This window comes from Thermobia domestica, chromosome 13 (genome assembly GCF_964235325.1).
Source record: "Thermobia domestica chromosome 13, izTheDome1.hap1.1, whole genome shotgun sequence".
NCBI lineage: Eukaryota > Metazoa > Arthropoda > Insecta > Zygentoma > Lepismatidae > Thermobia > Thermobia domestica.
The window spans coordinates 26,675,148-26,692,000 of NC_137466.1; the positions used below are offsets into that span (position 1 = coordinate 26,675,148).

Below are 16,853 nucleotides of genomic sequence, written 5' to 3' on the forward strand. Positions count from 1 at the left end.
ACTGGGTTCCGCAAATGCTCATAGACGTTCACAAAACCAAACGATTTGGCAGTGCTTTCACATTCCTTACCCGTTACAGCGAGGAAGAGGAGGACTTTTTAGACCAAATCGTAACTGGTGACGAAGCGTGGGTTCTCAATGTCATCCCAGAACCGAAACAACATTCAATGGAGTGGCGGAACACAGGATCTCCCATAAAGTAAAAGTTCAAAACGACAATATCAGCACAAAAATTCATGTGCACATTGTTTTGGGACAGGAAACGGGTTTTGCTGGTTGACTTCATGCCCAGAAATGAAACCATCAATGCGAAACGATACTGTGAGACTGAGAAAACTTTGACGTGCATTGCAAAACAAAGGGAAATGAATGCTCAGTAATGGATTTGTGTTACTCCATGACAATACTCGTTCTCATACTGCTGGTACCACACAAACATTAATCAGACAGTTTGGTTGGGAGCAGTTTAACCAACAGCCCCGACTTGGCGCCGTCTGATTTTCACTTGTTTCTACACCTGAAGTGCGAGCTCGGTGGTAAGCCCTTTGAAAGTTACGACGAAGCAAAAGACGTAGCTCGTTTCTTCAGTGGATGGATGTTTCTTTGAGGAATTGTTGCACAAATTTGTCACCCGCTATGATAATTGTTTGAACATTTGTGGAAACTATGGCGAAAAATAGTTTAAAGTGTTCTCTTTCATGTAAAAAATATATTTCGTTTCAACAAAATTGTTTTAGTATTTTTTTTTAAAAAAAGTAGTAGTTTTATGGCACGCCTCGTATAGGTATCATTTTCAGATGTTAGTTATAGATGTTTACTTTAAAAGGGGCAGCACTTTCATGTTTCATATTCATATAAACTACATTTATTTACTGTCTCTTCTGTAACTCTGAGCAACAAAATTCAATTATTATTAAATTTGAACAATTTTGTTCCTTTACTAAATATCAGAAATTTGTACAGCAAAGCAGTACCTGAAATTGCAAAACCTATCACAAGAATTACGAAAGCGCCATCTACATCTGACATTCTTAGGGGACGCAGGGATTCTTCGACTTCAACATATGATAATGGAAACCTGAATTCCTTTCTTCTAAAGTAATTCTCAATCTCATCTTCCCAGTGAGTAATAATTCCTGAATCACGAATTATGCGAATGAATTGATTGTACTTTTGTACAAGTGGTGATCCTTTCTTGAACCCATAAACTAGGTAAGTTTTCATAACACTCTCCTTCATCAGCTGTAGTTCCTTTAATGTATCAGATTCCAAGAAATTTAAACCCACAATCTTTCCTGATAAGGTTCGTTCTGCAGAGACACATATCTTACGTCCTTTGGCCAATTTGTTCAAATTCGTAAGTTTGTTAAATAACGTATATCGCTCGTTGATCTCCTGAATATCAGGATCAGAATACTCTGCAAACAAACCGATAAACGTTACATCAGTTGTTCCCCATTTGAAATTGGATTCTACAAATTGTTTTACCGTATTAATGGGACTCTCGTAGGATGGGCATGTCAAAAACGTTACTAAATTGCATGTATATGCTGTAATAAGAAGAATAGTCACAAAACTTGTCCATACTATCAGATGCTTTATTATATCCCGATTTCCATCCGGCACCCCTGATCCTAGAATTATTCGGATAGATTGCAATAAGGCATACGAATAATTGCTATATTTATGTTTCGGCACTTTCATGAGGCAGTCATAATAAGTGGCACAGAAATAGAAAAGCAATGAAGTGCAAAGTACAAATATTAATATGCCTAACCATAAACATAAATGGAAAGGTGCGAACATTTGCCATAAAATTTCAACACGCTTAGGTTTCGGGGTTAAAAATGTTAATTGGGTTTGGGAGTACGGATTACTAATATCAAAATGGTCGTTTACTAATTTATTCATATAAAGACCGGGAATTTTTCCAAAAAAAAAAAAAAAAATGTCATAGAAGTAGTATTATCTTCCGGAGTACCAAATATCAGGGGTTCGACATGCACATTCCAAGTAAAATTGTACTTTTTGGCAAATTCACTTGCCATTCTGTAGTCTGCTTCTTCGTAGGACCCATTGGCGAGCACATTCGTGAAAGGGCTGTACGATGATAAGATTCAATTATATACCTCCCAGATTCATTAATTTATCTCGATTGAGATACATTCCAAGTTCAATCTTATCTTTAGTTGTGACTGAAATGTTTTTCAGGACTTTTGTTTCCATATTGTCACCAAGAGCGTTAGTAAGAACATCAAAATAACATTCTTGGGGCTCATTAACTTTTATAGAAGACATGACAATATAAGTATGAAGAAATAACTTCATGAATGATTTTTGAAATATTGATAAGCCGGGATCTAGTTTGTTTCGTGAAAGAACGACGAACTTCCTATTTCTTCTAAAATATGTCTGTTTCGTAGCATTATAAATTAGTAAAAATGTTTCCGATATATTTTTGCTTCCAAGAATAAATGTAACGCATCCTTGATTCATAGCTTTCAAAAATATATATTCTGCAAGTTGATGTGACTCTCGATAAAGTTCTACATAAGATACAGGTATATCTGGGTGAACAATTTTGATATCATCATATGTATTTACAGAGTCGGCTATCACTATGCATTTATTGTCTTGAAAATTATTTCTAAGTACTGAATGTAACAGATCTTCAAATTCACACGAGTTCTTTGCTGCTTGTAGATAAAGTCTCCACAGAAACGATTACAAGTGCAAATAACAATTCTTTCTCAAACATTTTCACCTTCCTGAAACAAGACAATTGTTATTCGTGTACAGACAATGCTTAATTTTCAATATATATAATATCGAGGATTTCAAGATTATCAGTCTAAAAGATTGGCATACCCTGTGGAACCTTGCAATAAAAGGCGAGACAGAAAAGCTTTATAATAAAGGCGAAAATTTACAGTATAACCATAGTTATACACTAACTTTTTTGCTGAAACTCAGAACTAAATGTTTAATATGTCATTTACCAGCCGTGGCGTATTTATGACTTTGTTTCGGGAGAGGCTTTGCTAACTTTATTCCTGGAAATGTGAAAATTCTGCAACATATTTCAATTACTTTAAAATAGTAAATAATGTCTCAGGGGGCTTAAGCCCGGAAGCTCCCCTTAAATACGCCACTGTGTAACAGTCTACTTGCTGCTCAAATATCAGGAAGAAAAGCTAATTGAAAGGAGAGAAAGATAAGAAACATCGTTAAAAAAATTGAGAAGAATGAGAGTGGTATGTTACCAAATAATTATCTTGTCCTTAAAAACAACATATGCCAAGTATTAAGATTTAATTTAAGAGCATTATTTTGAATAATACGTTGACAATTAAATTACTAGGGACGATTCCATATCGGGATCAACTATCTGGGGAAACCTATATATCATCTGAAATCTCTTAAAATGAAAAGTACGAAACCTTTTTCAAATCACCGGTAAATCCGTAATCTGACCCTGTAAGGGGCCAGTTTGTTGATGTTTGTAACTCTATGTATGGTATATTCAAGAGAGGTAAAATTGAATATTACGATGCATCACGGGTAAGTGCATGAGACCATCATGTTCTTCTTTGACTCATTGCTAGAATGTGGGGGGCGCGGTGGCTCAGTGGTGGAGCGTTCACCTCCAACGGTCGCTGGTTCGATTCCAACTCGCGCTGTGTGGTGTTTGTGGTGGACAAACACCGCGCTCGTGGGTTTTCTCGGAGTTCTTCCTTGGTGCTTCGGGTCCCGGGTTCGATTCCAGCCCCCGGAAAGTGAACTTTGTGGTGGACAAACACCGTGTGTGTGGCTTTTCTCGGGGTTCTCCCGTTTCCTCCCACTTTCTTCATTCAACCATTTCATTCATTTCTCATCATCACTGTCTCCTTTAGTCTTGCTGGAATTAGCGTGGGACGTAAAACTTAAATATTTCATGTTCATTTTGCTAGAACATGACTCGTTCAGAGGTCTGATAACGTCACTTTGAACCCAAACATACCCATTTGGTCAGTGTTGGCAAAGAATTGTAAATGCAACGTGGTAGATGATTTCTGTACCACTTGATGTATATTTATGAAACGTGACATAAACATCATTCTCCACTACAGAAAGTATACTGCGGACGTATCCCTCTCCCATGGACTCCGATTTGTCAGTGTTGCCATCTAATTGTAAAAACAAGAAGTTGTAAAACAGGTTCCGTTGAATGAGTATGTTTATACCCCTAGCTTGGCAGAAACATCACATGTTACAGTAGCAAAAAGACGTTGAGTGTGACCGTCTACCAACCATTTTAAGTTGTCAGTGTTGCAAACTAAGTGTAAACATCACAATATTGAGCGCCATTGAATGAATATATAACAAACATGATAGAAGCAGCATTGAACAATGGAAAACACAGTGTGAGTTTCCTCGTCTCCCAAGCACCACAGTTTGACAGTGTTATCAACGAATGCGAACATTCAAGATTTTCGTATGAAGTCTACAGCATTGGTGGACATAATTAGACTATGATCCATACTAGGTTTGTAGTATGTTAGTGTGAACCCACAAGTACCCGTTTGTCAGTGTTCCTAAACATTCTAAAATACATTTTCTATAAAGGTTGCGTGACCACTGCATGCATAGAGACAAAATTTGGCATTAACATCATTCGACACAACAGCAAACATACTGTTGTTGTTGCAATTCCCCAATCACCCCTGTCTGTCAGTATTGCTAACGTATTCAAAATAGAAATTCTTCAAATAGTAGCTTGGTGATATTTTTATATTGTCTAATGATATGAACATGTGGTTGAATATATATATATATATATATATATATATATATATATCTTGGGACATGACTGTTTACCACGCAACAACGAGCAGCACAAGTTAGAAGCTCATATAGAAAGAAAGAGTTGGATGAATCATGCATGCTTCTGGTCATAGGAGCTCCATTGTGCCATATAAAAAGTAATTGTGGAGAAACCACGATTTGTCTTTAGAGTTTGTTCATCATACCAAATTATGTAATATGGCACATGCTAGGATTGGACCATACGGATCCAGGGCCCAACAGTGTTGACAACATATTCCACCATACAATCAGCAGAAAATTGTGAGTGTAGGTAATCAGCAAGGTGGGTCAATAGATAGTAGAACAAATAAACAATTATGAAAATGATTTCCTCCAGGCGCCTTCCATGCAGCAGACGATTATTATTGAATCCAAGTGCTTTCACAATTTGAGGTGTCCTTGACCATGCGCATTACAAACTTTTGTCAGACGTAAAGGTACTTAAGCGCCTTGTGTTTGACATTTTCGTTTCATAGGCAGTTAGATAGGGTGAAACTCGTGTTGCTGTTCTACATGATTTTCAAGAATTCCTGCTAATTCTGAAAGCGCGCATTTCCAACGTACATTGGGCTTTCGTCTTGGCAACGTCAGTTGGTCATGAAATTCCTGCTTGAGCTCCAACCTGTCCCTGATGCGACAGTCACACCCAGAGCAATTTAGGAAACAATTGCACAGAGGATACATATCATCATGAAAAAAATGATTGCGAAACGTAATTTGAAGAGGTTACCATCCGGACGGAAGACAGTCTCTTCGTCGACCAGAACGAAGAACCGATAGATATCTTGTCACGTAAACCGCTTGCTCTTGGTGAAGAGTCAGACGCCGATGTGGACAAAGAGGAGACATTCACTGTCTCGTAAGAAACTGCAGCGTGGCGATTGTGGAAGCCTGCCAAGATCGTTGCATAAGTTGATGCCTATGACAGTGCACCAAGAACCAAACGGGCTTAATCAGCATCTAGAAGAGTAAGAGCTACAGTTATTGCCAAGGATATCAGCACATGAGGCGGCAATTGAACCCGGATGGAAGAACCTCACGTTGAGCACTATTCGCGAATTTGTAAATCTTAGGGTTTGTCTAAACGTGTTCCTCCCAAGTATCACCGGATTACTGAAGAGAAACTTGGGATATATGCACGGAATCGAGCAACCGATCTTGGAATTGCTGGATTTATGGCTTCTCGAAAATGGATTTTCCGAATCAAGAAGGAATTAAACCTGGCGACGGAAAATCACCAAATTCGTAGCAATGGCTACTGTGTAAAACAGGTTGATCAGTTGGTGGAAGCGGATGGTTTCGTTCGAGATATACGAACCATACGCCGACTAAGAAGTATACAATGGAGCAAGTTACTAACATTGATCAGAGTGGATTTAAATATATAATGTATTACGCAACAAACTTTGACTCTATGAGGACTGAAAGACGTGTACTACCAGATCAGATCTGAAGATAAGACGAAACACTTGATCTTGAAGTTTCACTGGCGTCTACTATTAATCCAATGTTCTCGGTATTGCTGTCAGAGTGAACGTTCCTGTTCTGAGTTTTCGTTACCATACAGCGGTAACATCTTTACAGCTATGGGTTGGAGTGTGCTGGTCGTTCAATTTATATTGTAGTCTTAAGGAATTGATGTGTTTTTATTGGTTGTTGTTATTAGCCAATAGCATGCTCTGATGTTGCTGGTGGAAACTGTTCTCTGATTGGTTGTTGTTTCTTTTCGTACTGAGAAAGTGAAGCCAGATGTCAGGTAGATGATAACTTTCGTCTCTGTTGATGGAGAGCTTGCATGTATGAAAGAATAGAGTTTCATGTATTTTCCTTTCACAGAACTTGTGTTTAGAACTTCAATTTGGTCCCACATAGCCGTATGATTGTATTGTATGCAGACTTTTCCGGTTGTTTCAGTCTGGTGTGTCGCTGGTGTTCTTTCATTCTCTCTTCAATATTCCTTCCCATTTCGCTTATGTAAGTAACGTTAAATTCACATGTGATCCTATAAATGTCCGGTGTCTTTAATCCCATCCGGTGTCTTTTGGGAGTGGTAGTAAACTCTTGATCTTCGGTGGAGGGCAGTGTACCGTCTTGATGTTGAATTTCTTCACGTCTTGCTAGTAGATTGGAGTTTTTTTTCCCACGTATGGAATAAGTGCAATACTTCCTTATCTGCCGTATTGTCCTCTTTTGTGGCGTAATTTCCGTTACTGTATTTTCTTATGGCTGTCTTGATCTGTTTCGACGAATATACGTTGAACTTGAATACCGTTTCCAGGTGAGAGAGTTCTATGCTTATATTATCTGTATCTGCTATTTGAAGGGGTCTGTGTGTTAGAGTATTTAACAGCCCCATCTTCTGTGCAGGATGACAAAAACGGGTACCATGGGGGTAGAGATCAGTGTGCGTGTGTTTCCTGTAGATTGAGAAGCCTAAACTTCCATCTTTTTTCTTGTATACGAGTACGTCCAGGAACGGGAGTCTTCCTTTTGTTTCTGTTTTCATTATGAACTGAATGTTGCGGTGTATAGAATTCAGATGTTGTAACAATTCGTCGAGTTTATGTCTGCCATGGAGCCATATGACGAAAGTATCGTTACATATCTGTAAAATACCTTAGGTTTATATGTTGCCGCTTCCAGTGCTTGGTATTCAAAATGCTCCATGTAGAAGTTTGCTATTACTGGAGAGAGAGGAGAATCCATTGCCACTCTATCGCTTTGTTCATAGAAATTGCTGTGGTAACTGAAGTAGGTAGACGTTAGAGTGTGCCTGAAGAGATGTACTATATCCTTATTGAAGTGCGATTCCAGGAGTTTAATAGAATCTTTTAGTGATGCCCTCGTGAAGAAAGAAATCACATCAAAGCTGACGAGTATCTCTTCTGGGTTCATCTTGATGCTGTGTAGTAATTCTACGAAATGGCTGGAATCTACCTGAAGGATATCATCTACCTGACATCTGGCTTCAGCTTCTCAGTACGAAAAGAACCAACAGTCAATCAGAGAACAGTTTCTACAGGTAACATCAGAGCACGTTATTGGCCAATAACAACAACCAATGGAAATACAGCAATTCCGTAAGACTACAAAATAAATCGTACGACCAGCACTCTCCAATCCATAGCTGTGAAAATGTTACCGATGTGTGGTAACGAAAGCTCAGCACAGCAACATTCACTCTGGCACCAATCCCGAGAACAATGGATTAATAAGACGAAACATATGTTCACATTCCAACAACCAGTAAGTGCTGTAGCCAGGTTAGTTGGACCAATTATGAAGTCCTCAACAAAATACCAGCCAAACAGTTAAAAGCTTCTCCAAACCAGGCTGTCAGTGCACCCAAAGAAGTCGGACCTCTTGTAACTGCCAAACTACCCTGGTGTCCAGGACTCTTCATGCGCGGTAACTCGACGGTTAGATGTCTCTGACCTCTTTGAAGAATATTTGGAAGTGTTGGTGGCCGAAACGGGAATGTATTTACTAGTGATCAAAGACGAGGCATCAATCATGAAGCGCTCTTCAATGTACGACAATGGCCTGATTTGGAGACCAAATCTATTCTTGGAACAACAGGTTTAATTCAACCTTTGAATGTGCAGGTCATACTGCAGATAAAATACGTGGTGCGAAAAGCCCATGAATATATCGGTAATCATGGGTTCTTCAAAGACACGACGAGCCGACTTGCTTTCGTGGCAGTGACTAGGAACCAGCTGCAGGCCGAAAGATTCCATCCTCTCTTCCAGTACGCGTTCATGAAACCAGGATACATCTATCTATCTGCGAACTTCACGTTCACGTCAGCCAAGGATATGTGTTTTGGCTTTCCAACAAAGGATCTTTCGAAGTCAAAATGCAGCTAGTCCGGTGAAGAACATTGTATGGACACAAGTTTCATCCTGTGTAGTCACTTCCTCCAGTCTTTCTGTTTCTAACACTAACTTGTTCATTAAAAACAACATTGGGAAGAGGGCTGAAACACATGGAAAGTTCATTACCATGCTGTGTAATTAGCATGAACGAGTATGATATATATGGGCCTCACACATTTTAACATGGCAACCCTTCGATAAAATGTATTTTAGAATCGTTGAAACACTGACAACATGGGTACTTGTGGGTTCACACTAACATACTCCAAACCTAGTATGGGTCACAGTCTAATCACGTCCGCCAATGCTGTAGACTTCATGCGAAAATCTTGAATGTTCGCATTGATTGGCAACAGTGCCCAACTGTGGCGCTTGGGAGACGAGGAGACTCACATTATGTGTTCCATTGTCCAACGCTGTTTCTGTCACATTTGTTATTTATTCGTTCAATGGCGCCTACGCCATTTGCAACATTGTGATGTTTACACTTAGTTTGCAACACTAACAACGTAGAATGGTTGGGAGATGGACACAGTGAAGATATTTTTGGTATAGTATCACGTGACGTTTTTGCCAAGTTTGGTGTAGAAACGCCTCATTGTACGAAACCTGTTTTACAACTTCTCGTTTTACAATTGGTTGGCATCACTGACAAACCGGGATGTTTGGCGGAGGAATACGTCCGCAGTGTTGCCGACGAATGATGTTTATGTCATGTTTCGTATATATACATCCAGTGGTACAGAAATTATCTGCCACATTGTATTTACAATTCGTTGGCAACACTGGCCAAATGGGTACGTCTGGATTCAAAGTAATACTATCAAACCTTTATCCAAGTTAAGTTCAAGCAATAAGGAACATGTTCTCAAGTTCTTACGCCTGATGCATCGTAATATTCAATTTTACTTCTACTGAATACACCATTCATAGGGTCACAAACACCACCAACAAACTGGCCCTTTATAGGTTCACGATGCGGGTTTACTCCAGTGTTGAATTCAGACATTTTCACCCGGGGGGAATGTGAACTCCTCGGGGGAGAGGGTTGTTTTTTTGTATTTTTGCAAGAAAGCAGCATATTTAACAATTCCATTCACATGCACATCTTACCTAATATTGAGACTAATTGCTGATAAATATTTAATGTGAGATTATAACAACGTCTGCATTAAATAATCGTTCAATTTTATCTACAACATTAAATAAAGATTGGCAAAAATATTTTAGACTAAACTTTAACTGCTATTTACAGTAGCTATTTTTGATATTATATCCTATATTCAGTAGTTACTGTTTGTTGCTAATGTAGAAGTTTTTAAAAGATTTAAATTAACTCAAATATTTTTCGGCCTAAAACAAACACACATAGGAATATCATTCTTTCTCACACTTCTGATTCTAAATAAAGCACATTAGCCTTGGTTTCTTCACTGCATACACATCAATAATTTAGTTTAAGAAATCTCCAGTAGATTAGTGCCCTGTCGTGGAAAATCAGTGCTTGGGGCGAGAGTATACGACGGCACCGTACATATGAGTGAGGTCGACAGATCAGCCGCGAAAGGTGAGAAAATTTTAAAAAGTAAACCCTGCTCTTCCTTGATTTTGAGCGCTTTTTATTACTTTTTCCTTTCATTTTACATATGTGCACATGCCCACATGTGCACATGTGTTTCATTCCTCTCTTTTTCTTTCCTTCTTTTCCTTTTCCCTCCCGAATTTTGCGCCCCTTACTTCGGCGCCCGGGGCCGTCGCCCCGCTTGCCCCACCCCCATGGCACGGCAATGAGCAGGATCTTCGTTACCTTCAATAGCAATCTTTCACTTATATACTACTATTATATTGATAAATTCTATATAAATATCTAACCCAGGAGGGATAACTGTTCCTTCCTTATCCCTCTGAACCCCACCCTTTAACTGACTTATTTTTAGTTAAAGAAAGGTGTGTTTACTTTAACAATCGTCAAACACATTTACGTCTTTTAATTCCGATGCGAGAAATGGGGTTTAGGCGCTCTATTTCAAATAATGCAAGAATTGTACATTTTCTAGAACTGAAGTCTACTGACACCAGAGATAATATGGAATGATCGAAAGATCTTCCCTATCCCAATCTGTGCTAGTGATACTTACTAATATACACATAATATAGGGCGAGAGTATAATACCTACTAAAATACAAACCTTTCTTCAACAGTTGACAATTTCATGTTCTGCCAAACTGGGTCATAGCGTTAAGAAATACGGTTTTATTGATTATTTGGTATTCTATCTTAGATGTTGTATGTTTAATATTTATATAGAATGGATCCGCGTCATTTATGGTGTATGTATATTGAGAGATCGGATTTCGTCTGCACGTGCACGGAAAGAGAAGCAAATAATTGGGTGAAGTAATTTCTACATTTTGTGACTGAAATGTTGGGAGTTTCTCCGGGGAAGAATAATTTTTTTCGGGGGGGAGATTCCCCCCGGGCTACACCCTGAATTCATCCCTGGTTTACTCGTGATTTGAAATCGGTTTCGTACTTCTCATTTTAAGAACTTACAGACGATATGTAGGTTTCCCCAGATACTTGATCCCGGTATGGAATCATCCCGGATTAAGATTATCGTATTAGGTACATAAAGATTGAGAGATAAAAGAATTGTCAAGATCTGGCGATATTTTCCTTGAGCCAGCAGTTGGATTTACAACGGTGTTCCTTTCTTCGTAGCATGTTGAACTGAGGCCGAGCGTTAATTCAGTCGAGGATTCCAGTCCGGGAAGTAGGCAACTGGTAAAAGGAAAATTACGCACGTTTACTTGGTCTTTGTTCACGATTACGTTTAACACGTATGATTTTGTCTCGATATTCTTTTTCTGTTTGGTGGATTTTATTTTCAAAGTTTGCTACGGCATATGTATCACTTCGGAGAATTTGGGTTCCTGTTGAAAAGAGCTTTCATAGTCGGAGGTAGTATTGACTTGTTTGACCTGAGTGGGTAGTGCAGAAACAGTAAGGTAACAAATAGTAGTTGTCTTCTAGAGTCTATTTTCCTTTTGTTCTTGTTAATTTTATGTCGTCTGATTGTTTCCTCAAAAATTCTTTGGTTAATCTCCGAAATTAGATAGAGTCAACTCAATGAAATTACGGTTTTTGTGCGCGTGTTCATTTTGACTACGTTTGTAGGTCAGTGCTTTTCTTGCGACAATGTGATTTTATTCTTTAAATATTTTCAACTTGTTTAACCGTTATCTTCGATTTAGAATATTTGATTTAAATTTTGCGATAATCTATGGTTTATTCCAAAACTGACCGCGTGTGGTGGTCCGAAGTGCGACCTGGGTCACGTCCGTTTAGATTCCATTAAATTACCAAATAATTTCTCGCGAATTGAAGTAGGAGTTTATATATAAAGGATTATTATTGTGGAGTATAATATTATAGGTATAGTAACATCAGAAATCAGAGGAAGTCATGTTTGTACTGAATTTGGGTTTTGTTCCACTATTTTGTTAATAAGCGTTGAAACTGAGTATAATTGTATATGGAGCTTCAAATTAACATTATTTAACTGTTCAAGCTATTAAATACTTAAATAAGTTTCAAACTTGTATTCCGTATATACACTGGCGACTTTAAAAATTCAAGTATTGCGATATTGTATACGGGATTGTATACTCAGTCAGTGAAGGTTGTTAAATATCCCTAGTTTCAGTAGATTAATGGTAAACTTGTATTATACCTATTATTTAGACTATATAGAGGAAAGTCACCATAATCCGACCCGTCCCCTAAATCGGATCCCTCATTTATTTCGCAAGAAAAGTGGCTCTGCCTGGTGAAATGGATATGAACGAAAAGACAAAGACGTAATCGTTGTGTTGCGAAGGATGGCGCACCAAACAGCAATTAATACCCACAAAATTGAGGCATTCTTTGTTTTGGTGTGGAGAGAAGTTTTGACGTCTGTGCAAAAACCTGTCATTTGGGAAAGTTTTAGGAGGTTAGTGGACAGACTTTGTACAGTTTAATCTTTAGGAAGTATTATTCTTTCTAACTGTGCTGTTTTTTCGGTGGCACATACAGTTGAAACTGGTCAGAGGACGAGTGAAATGCAAACAACAATTTTCCAAAAGTCGGACCCCTTGCCATATCCGAAGGAGACCCCTCATTTCTTTTACAAGACATCCCTTATTGTCAATGAAAGATTGCAGCCTGTTATTAAATCCATCATACATATTGTTTCAGAAGGAAAAGTCATCCTTTGTCATAACATCTTCTCCATAGAACCATGATCTACTTCAATCTGTGGCGAGCTCAAAGGGAAAGGCAAAGAAACCTTCGCTCAAGAGGACAACACTTTTCAAGGCAAGTCACCACAAACACGAGGATGTAGCAAGTCAACTAGAGATCTTACTTGCACAATTCGTGATCGGGAAGACGACAGTTCAGAGAGTGATCACGTTTCGTTCATTTCTAGTGGAGACAAATCAGAATAAACCAACCCAAAAAGAGAAAACTTTATAACAGTACCGTGTTTCTTGATGTTTATTTATCAGTCCTTTCCGAAATCATACAGCACCGAGACTGCTCTCGGGATTTCTATAAATACAAGAAAATATTTTTTGTGCGTGAAAATCAGAGCCTAATCATTTCACATAAATAGAAATTAAAAAATAACACATGCAAAAATGTATTTACGAAAATATTACGGTTTTACTTACCAAACAGGAAAAGAGCAGATTTTATAGGATAAAATCGTCGTCATCTTCGTGTTTGGAAATAACTAAGTCACCAGGTAGAAATAATTCCTTGTCCTGTTTCACAAAGTTCACACAAAATGCACAAAATCTTTCTTTCTTCCGTAACCACTTTACAAAACGCAGAACAATCAAATTATATTTATAAAAAAAGCGAACACACAATATAAAGGAAAGTGCACATAAAAAAATCTCTACATATAGTTAAGCATTATTACGTGTCATATAGGTCTACTTCTTGAACAAGAATTGCATACGCCTTGGTTCTTTCGCAAAAGCATCCAACACGTCTGATATGAATTGTGTTTTATTTTTATTTATAAGTTCTCGATGGAAACTCATCATACACAATCCTGTCAATCTTTCTTCAGAGATAGTTGACCTTAACCACGTTTTCACACGTCTTAGGGTGCTAAAACTTGTCTCAACACTAGTGCTCTCAACGGGTCGGGTTGAAGACCGACCCGACCCGACCCGACTGACCCGAACCGTGATCCGACATGATTGACCTGACCCGACAACCCGACCCGAGCTGACCCGGTTGGCCCTACCCGACAACAAGTGGGATATTTGGGATATTTTTCTTCTTAATGGGCTCTCACGAAAGAAAATTGTGATTTCTTTGATAGTATCCACTGTGTTTCGTATGTAAGAAACGGAACATAGCTTATTAACGACAAGATTAAGCTTGTGTGATGCACAATGGTAAAAAACCGCTTTTGGGAATTGTCGTCTGATAATGCTTTGTACACCGTTACTACATCCAGCCATGGTGGAACAACCATCGAAACCCTGCCCTACAAGTTCACACTGAGATAATCGACGTTCTTCCAATGCTTTTAGAATTATTCTAGCAAAATATGCGGCGTTTAACTCTCCTAATGGAATTAAACCTACGGAATCTTCTCGCATCTCATTTTCAACAGTGTCATAAAACCGAATACCTAGAGACAATTATTCTACACCCCCAATATCAGCTGTCTCATCTGCAAGCACACTATAATAGTGGGAAGAAACAATTTTAGGCTTTATATACTGTTCATATAAAGTGTTGCCTGCAACTGATATCAATTCATTTTGAGTCTGCACAGATAAGTATTTTGCATTTTGAGCAGCAGTTTCAAAGTGTTGCTTTAATGTTATATCTCCTGAATCTACTTTAAATTGGATAAGATCGTAGAAATTGCCAGATTTAGCATTCTTTCCTCGAAAAGACAAATCATGTGTCACACAAAAGACAATTGTCTTAATGAATGGTGACAGTTCTTTTCCGGTTTTCCTCAACTTGCTTCCGAGCCGCTTCATCAATTTTCAACTGGCAAACTTTTCGTAGACATAACATTCGAAAATAACTGAGCACGTTCTGTGGACGCCCGATGCCATTCAAATTGTTCGTGTTGTCGAGCAGATGCAAAAAAAAAAATCATTGTATTTTCTAAACGATGTTAGTATAAAAGATCCTTGCAATCCTCTTTTTACCGGAGATCGAAAAAGAACACACTGCTTGCACAATCCCACCGCAACTTTCTAGAATATGCTAGCCATGGAAATTCAACAAACCACTTATACAAAAAGGGGCGTTTCCCTGGTATAACATCTTGTTTAAAATCATATGATTCGGTCTGGTGCCACGGCATCAATATTTCATATCGACCAGTGTCCGACAAATTTGACTGCAAATTTAAGTCTACATAATTGCCAATGTCTTTTGTGTCATAGCACTTCTCACCTATCAAGTTGCACAAGGGGACATTTGGGAAGAAGGTACGCTAACGATATTGCCCTCCAGTAACTCTTTTTCTTCGCTCAGATTTTCAACACACAGAATATTACGTTTGGTGTTTTCCAATTTTGAGGACACTTGGTGTTTTGGAAAAACATCGAGTTTCATTTGCTTATGCTTATGCATGATTAATTTTTAAAATGCAATTCTTTCTAATTCACTCACCTACACATGAGATATTGAATAAATTATAAACTAAGAGGAAAACACCCACTAAACTCTGAAAGAGACCAGAGATCGAAAACCACACACATTTATCACTTTCCGACACTCTTGAGCAACTTTGAAGTTTTGAAAACGAAAACCGCCTATATGACACACCAGAAACACGGATTTCCAATAACTGCGCACAACCAACTATGCAAAACTAAACCTTTCTCTTCTTGGAAAGGGTCAATCTCCATCCTCTCCGCTAAAATTAACGTTGTACTTTTAAGCCGCGGGGTCTCATAGGAAAAAAAAGCTCAATTTCTTTCTGCTCAGAATGCTACTAACAAGGGAACCTTCCGAAAATGATAGTTGCAGTGAAAGATGTGACCTATGCCAATTGAAAGAGCTGTAACAGAGATGAGCATTCCCAAAAAATTAGCTGCCCATAGCAATAGGTTCAAGAAGTATAAGGGGTGGAAGTTCGGGAAACAGCAAGGTTGGACAAGGGGAAAAAGTGCTAATTCCGCAAAAAAAGGGGGGGCACGGCAAAATACAATGCTGACAAGTGATATATAGAAAGAGATATGCCACAATAGGGAACAAATGAAGGCCACCAGTGGGTTTAACAGTGTTGCTAACTGCAATAAAAAGTACATGTTTTGCAAAGAGCACTATATGAAGTGAGTGCAATATTCAGTGTCAACCTGTCATGTAGAACATAAGATATGGTGTGTATAATCAGTGGTACAATCTAACAAAAGAGAATAGAAAAAACAGAAGTACAAAAAATACGGGAAAAACGGCGTTGGCCATAATGCGCCACATTTGATCAGAAGCTGTGTATATTAGAATGAACAAAACAAGAAGCACCGACTATGCAGGAAACCGACGTACCTAGAGTCGAAAACAAAAATGAGTTCCGAAGTTGGCAACATTGGCCATGAACATCCAGACAAGTCTAATATAGTTAGGCCACTCGCTTCACAAAAAGAAAATTCCGGTAACAGGCATCACTCGGAATGCATCAATGCTAGAGTGATTGAGGCAATGTCAAGTCGGGGAACATGAAATGTTTGGCTTGAGCCAACAACCGATAGTAGAAGTAGTGAACATTATGTCATGGTTGGGTCGTATGTGGGAATATACAGGGTGTCCCAGCAAACTCTGTGACCTGAAAGATTTGCGAAACGAACAAAAATGTGACGGATCCAGTTGTGCAGGAATGTACCAATGCCAGGGGGTGATAAAAGTCTGTGAGAAGCAAGTGCCCCCAGGATCCCCATCATAGGGCCTCAGGAGCCAACTTCAAACTTTCAAATGGCAACAGGGACCGAGTGGTAACTCTCTCGATAGATCATGGAATGTGCAACAACATCTATAGGAAACATTTGCTATATGAAGCGTGTTTTTCAAAATGGCCGCCACAAATATATGTTGTGTCTTAA

General features: G+C 38.6%; 1 protein-coding gene across 1 annotated transcript; it reads right to left on the bottom strand.

The window, feature by feature from the left end:
- Positions 1-903: 903 nt before the first annotated feature.
- LOC145667533 (uncharacterized) lies at positions 904-1,704 on the bottom strand. Its single transcript, XM_081735007.1, has one exon. It carries the CDS (start codon positions 1,702-1,704, stop codon positions 904-906), a length of 801 nt encoding a protein of 266 aa, XP_081591133.1.
- Between the last annotated feature and the right edge of the window lie 15,149 nt (positions 1,705-16,853).